At 31.3% G+C, this 9,196-nt stretch overlaps 1 protein-coding gene across 1 annotated transcript; it reads right to left on the reverse strand.

The window, feature by feature from the left end:
• Window positions 1-1,207: 1,207 nt before the first annotated feature.
• Window positions 1,208-7,000, reverse strand: LOC123905177. Its single transcript, XM_045954810.1, has 5 exons — window positions 6,986-7,000; window positions 6,472-6,866; window positions 4,128-4,152; window positions 1,786-2,248; window positions 1,208-1,719 (listed from the first exon to the last, which is right to left on the reverse strand). The coding sequence occupies exons 1-5, from the start codon at window positions 6,998-7,000 to the stop codon at window positions 1,208-1,210; spliced, it is 1,410 nt and encodes a 469-aa protein (XP_045810766.1).
• Between the last annotated feature and the right edge of the window lie 2,196 nt (window positions 7,001-9,196).

Below are 9,196 nucleotides of genomic sequence, written 5' to 3' on the forward strand. Positions count from 1 at the left end.
TCATTTTTGAAAATGATGGTTACACTCTTCTGTTGGATTTGTCCAATGCTAAGTAGATTGGTTTTAAGGCCTGGAATGTAATATACTTCAGTTATTACATGAATTCTACCATTGATGTTCAGCTTGATATTTCCCTTGCCCATAACATTCATTTTTGAGTCATCTCCAAGTTTCACAACATCTCTATAGCTTTCATCAAGTTCATATAACCACTTTTTATTTCCAACCATGTGTTTGCTGCATCCTGAATCTAAGTACCATTTTTCATATTCAAATTCATCTTGATTGGTGTTGGCCATGAGAAGCATTTCTTCCTCATCATCAAACTCAGCATACTTTGCAGCCTCTTCCCAAGTGGGGCACTCATTTATATAGTGTCCTAACTTGTGACACTTAAAGCATTCCACAGTTTCCTTATTAACTCTTCCTCTGCCACGCCCCCTTGAAGAGCTTCTTCCCCTCCCTCTGCCTGCATTGGCAGCCTTCAGGGCTTGCTCATCATAACTAGTATGTTTCCCTTTCATTCTTTGCTCATGAACAATGAGACTGCTTTGAAGTGCATCAATTGAAAGTTGGGTAACATCATTAGATTCTTCTATCGAGCAAGTAACATAGTTGAATCTTTCAGGCATGGAACGCAAAAACTTTTCTACAATTGTGACTTGTTCCATTCTTTCACCATGTGAAGTCATCTTGTTTGCTATAGCCATTGTTCTTGCAATGAATTCATTGACTGTTTCACTCTCCCCCATCTCAAGAACTTCAAACTCTTTGCGCAAGGCTTGAAGTTGAGCTCGTTTCAAAAAATTGTAATTGATTTATCAAAAAATCTTTTACTTTATGATAATCATCATATGTATAGATTATCCTCGCTGCTCAAGCCAATTAAAAGTGTCCTTTTTTTTAGGGGTTACTTGAAGAACCTTCAATAGGGACAATAGGGATAGTGTTACTTGAAATTAGGAATATAGATGAAATATGTCTAATTATGACTTTTTTTGAACCAAACAAACTTAATTCATATCATTAACTAATAAATGTTCAATACATAAGGGAATACTCTCAAATCTATGCAAACTAGCTCAAACATTGGCCGCCCTAGCAAGAGTATGAGCAACCAAATTCATTTGTCTCCTAACAAACTTAACCTCAAAGTTTACAGAAGATGACATAAGAAGAATAATGTCGTTAACAATTAAACTAAATTTCAAATTGTCCCGTCTTCTCGAATGGATGACGTCAACCAACACCTTTGAGTCACTTCAAATTGGACTCGCTGAAATCCACGATGGATAGCCTCTTTCATTGCATGTAACAGTGTCAATGCTTCGCCTTCCACTATGGAATAAAAAGACTGCTGCCATTGAGTCAAGCCAGCCACAAAATGTCCATTGGTATCACGAAAGCAAAGACCTATAGAAGTAACACCTGACCCAACCACAAACGCAGCATCAACATTACACTTTATCCATCCCGCTTCTGGTTTCTCCCACCGAACCGGCCTAGGATCCTCAATCGGAGAAACGTTATGACGTTGTAGTTGGTGGACAGAAAACCACTCATTCCAGACGACAAACGCTATGTTTCCAACTTGTCTCGGGGACTGAATATTGTCATTCCAAATCTTGTCGTTTCGATTATGCCAAATGCACCAAAATAACGATGCAACCCGTCCTATCATTGCACTGTCCTCGTTTCTGCACATTTGAAATACCCTGTCTGCGACAGTCCCATGCTAGTAAGTTGCATTATGAAGCAACTATGACAGGCCTGCGACCGACCAACATTCGCGAGTTGCTACGCATCCAAAAAACACATGAGTATCATCTTCGACCTCAACATTGCACACAGGACAACTTAGTTCACATTCTACATAACGCTGTCTCAAGCGAACTCGCGTCGGCAGGCACCCCCTACACAACCTCCATAGTAAGTGACGCGTTTTGTAAGGAGATTGAGCTTTCCAAATATCATTCCAATTGCCCTCTACATGGTGCCTATCGCTTCGAATAATACTTCTCATGGCTAGATTGTAACCAGATTTAACTGAATAACACTCATTCCTTTCCTCCTCCCAAACCACGTTATCCTCTTTAACCGAACCAATAAGAAGGGTTGCAGTAATCTCGTCCACTACCCAACCTGTAAACAAGTTACGAATCTTAGCTATATCCCACGCTTTATAATTCTCAAATAACAAGTCTTTAACAACTAAATGATAAACATCTTCCACTTGAGGTGACCATGTCTAATTATGATTTAATGACTACAAATATTATGACTGTGTGAATTACTTACATACAGACTTTAAAAAATCCGTGTACTCTTGAAAATTGTAATTAATTCAAATCTTTGAAGTTGTTGCCGTTGAAGCTGAGTCTGCTGGACTGCGCTTAATTAGGACACCGCTTAGACCATCTCCAATGGTGTAGTACCTATTAGGTACTTATGGTACTTATTAGGTACTATCATTGGAGTACCACCCATTTGAGTACCTATTAGGTACTACTTCTAAAATAAGAATCCTCTCTCTCCTCTTGGACCCACCTTATTTTTCATTAAAATATTATTTTCATGAGCCCACTTTATTTTCTATATTCAATTTGAATTAATGGTACAAAAACACAATTTTATTTTTGTACATCACAAAAGCATAATTTTTGAATTGGCATGCCTCTAAAAAAATTTAATGTCAACCATATAGACGTTGGTGCAATATTCGGTAAATAGAACCTAATATAATATGGGGTATTATTTAGCCGACGGTATTTATCCATAATGGGCTACACTTGTCAAGAAGAGCACAAATTCAAGATAGGCGAACTCATCTTCAACTTCAACATGATCTTGTCGAGCATATTTGACAACGTTTTGGGCATGATGATCAACAAAATTAATTGTTTTTAAAATTATGTAATGTTATTTTAAATTATTTTTTTAATTATCTAATTCTTAAAATTTGGCAATATTATTTTAAATTAAATTTTGAATTTTAATTATTTTTCGAATTATAAAAAAAAATAGTACATACTAATTTTGTAATTTTATCATTCAATCAATTTATATTATAAAATATATAATTAAATAATAAGTTATTGTAATGATGTGAAATTATTGATGGGACCCATTTTAGAACTTTTTAAGAAGTGCTCCATTGGAAGGGTTGAGTACCTATTAGGTACTATTATTAAAAAATAATAAATTAGTGATGTGTCAATGTGGGACCCATTTAAGTACTCAAAGTTGGAGTGCTCCATTGTGGATGGTCTTAGTTCAATTTGTGAAGATAAAAATTTCATGTTCTCTTTAATATCCGTTCAAAACTTTGATCTTATAACACTTTCATTTTCTATTTACTTATTTATTTATAAAAAAAAAAAAATCACTATAAAACTTGTTTTGAGCCCTAAACATGTTGGACAAACTTCCCCTTCTTTAAGAGACAAACAAGCACATAATTGTTAGCACATGACATTAGTTTTCTAAGAATATTCATGAATTAAATAAAAGGAATGGATATACATATATAACTTGGTATTTGATGATTGCGTCCAAGCTTAAGTCCTTGTTAGTAGTACGTTGTTGGTCTCTAGTTGGAAGTGTGGCACAATTTGGTTTCCACCAGATTGTACTTCATCTTGGACAATTTGGCACAATCATACTGATCCGATGTAACTTCAAATGTAATTTACACATAGTAAGTATTTCATAATTTTAATTGTAATTTACACCGCTTAGTTGTAATTTGTTGAAAGGTATGAAATTTTTAACCATTTTTTATATAGTTTTAATTACATCTAACAATTATTTATGATATTGTTGCAAACATAATATATTATTAGCTAGAAACTTTAATACTAAAAAATTCATGGTCACAAAATTGGAAACATCTAGCTATACCTATCAATGATGGTTGGTTTAGTGGTGATTGACGCTGAACTTGGTAGAAAGTAATAAGATTTGATCCCCGCAACTGTAATCGAAAAAAGGCCGAAACCACTTGATGTCACAACTGACCTACAAACCAGATTAAACAGTCTGATATTTGGCTAGATATTGGTGGTGGAAAAAAAATAGTCATCAATTTTATTAATGATTAATTTCTGTTAGAGAACTTGATTGATCACCTTTATCGAAAGGGCCAATTCTAACCTAGACACAAATACAAATAAAAAAGATTTAGGCACATACTTATAACCATGAAAGAATAAAAGAAAAATAAAATAAATAATGTGTACTTTTTTAATAAGTACTCCCTCGGACACAAATATAAACAGAAAAAAATAGTTTATGCGGTTTTTAAGAAATTTAGTTATGTGTAGTTAATTTTCTTGATTTAATGCAAAACATAAGTTAAGTTTACTATATTACCCATTTTAAAAAGTGTAAATGTGAAATAAATGCCTAAAATAAAATAGAATTAAATAGGGATATATTAGGAATAATAGTATTAATTAGTTTAAAAGTATTTAACTTTTGCTTATAATAATGACCAAAATTTGAAGTGTTTTTTTGCTTATATTTATGTCCGGACAAAGTATATTATTTTTATTTTGATGAGTGTCTGCCTAAATTGGTTTTGTTTAGACTTGTACATGTACGGATGTACCCAAAGTAAGTGTAGCTCTATCGAAAGATCTCCCCTCTTGGTTAAGTTTTTTTTCACCCACAAAGACTCGATCATCAACTTTGCTTAGAGTATCCAAGTTCAGTTCTACTAGATTAACGTGTTCTTGATATGTAATACAAGGATAATTTAATAGTTATTTTAGGTTCTTATATATATTATCAATAATTCCAATTTCATTTTAAAGAAATTTGAATTGAAATTATATTTGGGTGTGTGCTTGAAAGTTGAAACTTCTCACTTGAGATTGGCATTGCAAGTTGTTGTAAAATTACAACAATGAATTTAAAATCTGGTATATGATGTTTAAAAGAATATTTAGTCCTTGGCAAAGAAGAATGGATATAATTTATCAATAATAATTTATTATGTATAATATGATTTATAAATTAGGCAAAATAAAATAGTAGTAAATATAAATTAATATATTAAGAAGGGCATAAAAGATTTTTTTTATTTTTTATTTATTTTCACCACCAGTATCTGGACCGCTGGATCGTCTAATATGGTTCGCGGGTCAATTTTGGTATCAAGTGATTTCAACCCCTCTGGATTGCAGTTGTTAGGATATAATAGAATGGTGGTCTTCCCTATCAAGTTAAGCGTCAATCACCACTGAATCAACCGACGATCAGGAATTTTTTTTTTTTTGTACATGATTTTATTTTATTTTTATCATAAAGAAGAAAAGTAAAGACCGACCAAACATTAAATTCCCGAACATGCAGTCTGTCTACATGTGAAAACCTACCATCAATCATCTCAATTCATTGTTTTATCTTTTTCAAAGATAATTCAATGTTAAACAAATGAATTATTAATTTCATTTATAAAATAATAATCATAGAAGCAATAATTAGAAGTGTTCAGTTGTCAGTCACATTGCATGTGTAAGGGAATATAAAAGTGTAAGTACGAAATTGGAAATGGCAAGCATAACTTGTTTATTAGAAATTTTAGATCAAAGGGGATTCACTGTTGGATTGGGTTTCTGCAAATGTACTTAAAAAATCCTTATGCATCTTAGAGAGTACAAGCTTTGGTTTGGTTTAAAGAAAAGTATATAACACAAATAAACTACCAAATATTAATTTGGATATTCCACTGACTCAAGATTACATTCTTTATGGGGTCTTAGACACCCAAATTTAACGCAAGTAATTTTGTATTATAGTAATACTCTAAGTAAAATAATTGATCTATTAGTGAAAAGAAATTGTTTTAAAATGACGATCCATTTTATTTTTCAATACAATATTTTTAATTTATTTTTCCAATTATAGCATCTTGTTAATGTTATTTATACATGCACTTCAAATTTAATATTTTTTATTTTACATTTATGGTAGACGTGAATACACTAATATTTTTTTTTTTTTGATAAGAAAATATTGAATTATAAGGAGTACAAGGGGTACTCAACCCTTACAATTCAAGAACAAACACATTAGATACATTGGAAACAGGCTAACGGATTACTACACCAATCTGAAAAAGCTAGATTAGCCTTGCTACCTAGTCGACCTACAAACCAAAACCACGCTATGTAAATAATTTTTTCCACTAAAGATTGTACATTAACACATTCCCCTCTAAACAATATGTTATTTCGCATACGCCAAATACACCACGTTGTTGCCAACCAAATAATATGACGAAAGTGCTTGCTTTTATGGCCTTTTGCTATTTCACCAAACTTTAAAAAATGTTGCTGAACCTGTAATAATGGTATAGAGCTAGTATTCATCCACTTGAAAATATGTTGCCAAATTTGAATTGATATGCAACAATTAAGAAAAACATGATGAGTATCCTCTTCCTCTTTGAAACATAAAACGCAGCACCTGTCATGATGATTAGTGAGTACTCCTTTGCGAAATAAAGCCTCCCTAGTTGGTAATTTTTCAAGCAACAACCTCCACCCGAAAATGCCAACTTTCGAAGGGACATTATTCTTCCAAAGACTCCCTAAGGCTGCTGTTGTGATTGCATCAATATCCTCCAACACGTATCTGTTTTGTAGTTGCAAATACGCAGATTTTACAGAGAAAAAACCATCTATGTTTGGAGACCATTTGCGCCTATCACTACTGTTATTACCAGGCTGAATATGTTGCAGCAGTAGCAGTAATTCTGCTGCTGTATCAGTTTCCAACACAGTGAGTTCGTCGGTCCACAACAAGTTCCACATCCAAGTATCGTTATGCCAAAGTCCCATAGCCGAGACAACAGCATCTTGCTGTCCAGATTTGCAATATAAAGTCGGATACACAGTGCACAAAGGTGACAATCCTATCCATTTTTCCTTCCAAAATCCTATCTCATTGCCATCGCCAAGAATATTGCTAATATTATTACCGAACCAGCCCCCATCATCCTTATTACCTATACTCCATAAATCACGCCACCAAATTGAAGCGTGTTTAAGATCTTCTCTCCCTTCATCACACAAGATATTAGCTACTAACGAACCATATCTAAAACTTAATAGATCATACCAAGCAGCTACTTTGTCATTCAAACACCTCCACTTTCATTTACACAAAAGTGATGAATTGAAAAGCTCCAAGTTAATATTATTTATACATGCACTTCAAATTTAATATTTTTTATTTTACATTTATGGTAGAAGTGGATACACTAATATATGATAATGTATATTAGTAAAAATTAGGCAGAAGACTTGAGGCGAGCATAACATAGATTTTGGAGTTTATTGAGAATTTAGGGTTTATTGAGAATTTGGAGCTTTGAATTTTATGTTTAGAAAAAATATAAGGTGAACATAACATAGATTGATGATATTTTGAGGTATATTGGAGTAAGAATTTTTTATTTTATTCAAGGATTATATTTGAGTAAGAATTTTTTATTTTATTTAAGGAAGATGATGAAGATTCAAGTGAAGAAGATGAATATGATGCAGATGTTCATCTTATTTATAAAAAAAATTATTTTAAAAATAACATTATCTAATGTGGCTTGCCACATCAGTTTTTTTAATAAAAAATGAAAAAAAATGACTTAAATGTGAACTTTATAAGAGACAAAGGACCTAAATGGAAAAAGAAAAAAAAAATTAAATAAAAAAGTATAGTGTTTCAAGTATAAAAGAGTCCTCTGATATAATTTTACCTAAAAATTATTAATTCTCTCTTTTTCATTTATATTTTTTTTAATCTGTAAAAATTAATCAACAAAATAGTTATTTTTGGGACAGAGGGTCATATAAAAGATTCATGCATAGTAAACAAAAAGAAAACAAAAAAACAAAAAAATTCATGCATCCAAAACAAGTGGTTAAAAGTTAAATGACTTAAATGCACTTTTGATCCCCTATTTTAAAAATTAACTTTTTAGTCCCCCAATTTTAACTTTTTTTGAGTTTTGATCCTCCATCCTATTTTTGGGCTAATTTTGTTGAAGTGGCATTGCCATTAATGCATATCACCGTCCACGTGGACAAATTTAATATTCATGTCATTATTTATTTTTAATTCAATAAAACTTATTTTATAAAATATTTTAATTATTAAAATTATAGTATTTTTTAAAAAGAAATCAATCAAAAAATAATTCAAAAACATCAAAAATCACACCAAACAATCTATAGCCCCCATTATCATCATCCACTTATCCAGTTATTCTACTCTTCTTACCAACCCAAAAAACAAAATAATCACGTTTCATCATCATCATCATCACCGTAAACTCATTAAAATAAAAAATCTCAAAATTCACAACCTCCAATTTATTAAACCTAAGAAAAAACAAACAAATCACAACATGGACATGGTCCTCTTTGATTCAAATCAAACTATTGCATATTGAAAGCAAGTTTTGTGTTTCAAGAACCGCAATTTTCATCATCATCCAACTTTATATAAAACCAATCTAGAATTCAACTTCAAACTTAAAACAATTTATGGGTTTTCATTCAAACTCATCCAAAGTCATAGATAGTTTAAAGAGTATGAATAATTTCTATTGAATCACAAAATCATCTCTAATTTCTTTTCGTTTTTAAAAATCCAGAAACTGTTGAGTTTGAACGGAAACCATAGGATTGGTGAAATCCATAAGGAAGGATTCTCTCTGATGGTGAATAAAATTCTAGTAGTCGAAGGTTTGATAATTAGGATTTCAAATTTTATATTTTATAAGATTTAACAATTATTATTTCAGTTGAATATATAATTATAATAATTAAAATAATTTATAAATAAATTTTATTGAATTTAAAAATATATAATAATGACATGAATATTAAATTTGTCCACGTGAATGTTGCCACATCATTAGTCACAAAGCCAATCAACAAAATTAACCTCCAAATGGGATGGGGGATCAAAACTAAAAAAAATGAAAATAAGGGGACTAAAAAACTGGTTTTTAAAATAGGGGGACCAAAACTTCATTTTTTTTAAAATAGCAGAACCAAAAGTGCATTTAAGCCAAGTTAAATTTTCAATTAGAATGTAAGAATTAAAATAATGATTTGACAAACTCGAAACTATTCAAACCAATTAATTAAAATGACTGGATTTTTTTTTCTATGTTTGAGTTCAT

This window comes from Trifolium pratense, linkage group LG2 (assembly GCF_020283565.1).
Source record: "Trifolium pratense cultivar HEN17-A07 linkage group LG2, ARS_RC_1.1, whole genome shotgun sequence".
In the NCBI taxonomy this organism is placed as follows: domain Eukaryota; kingdom Viridiplantae; phylum Streptophyta; class Magnoliopsida; order Fabales; family Fabaceae; genus Trifolium; species Trifolium pratense.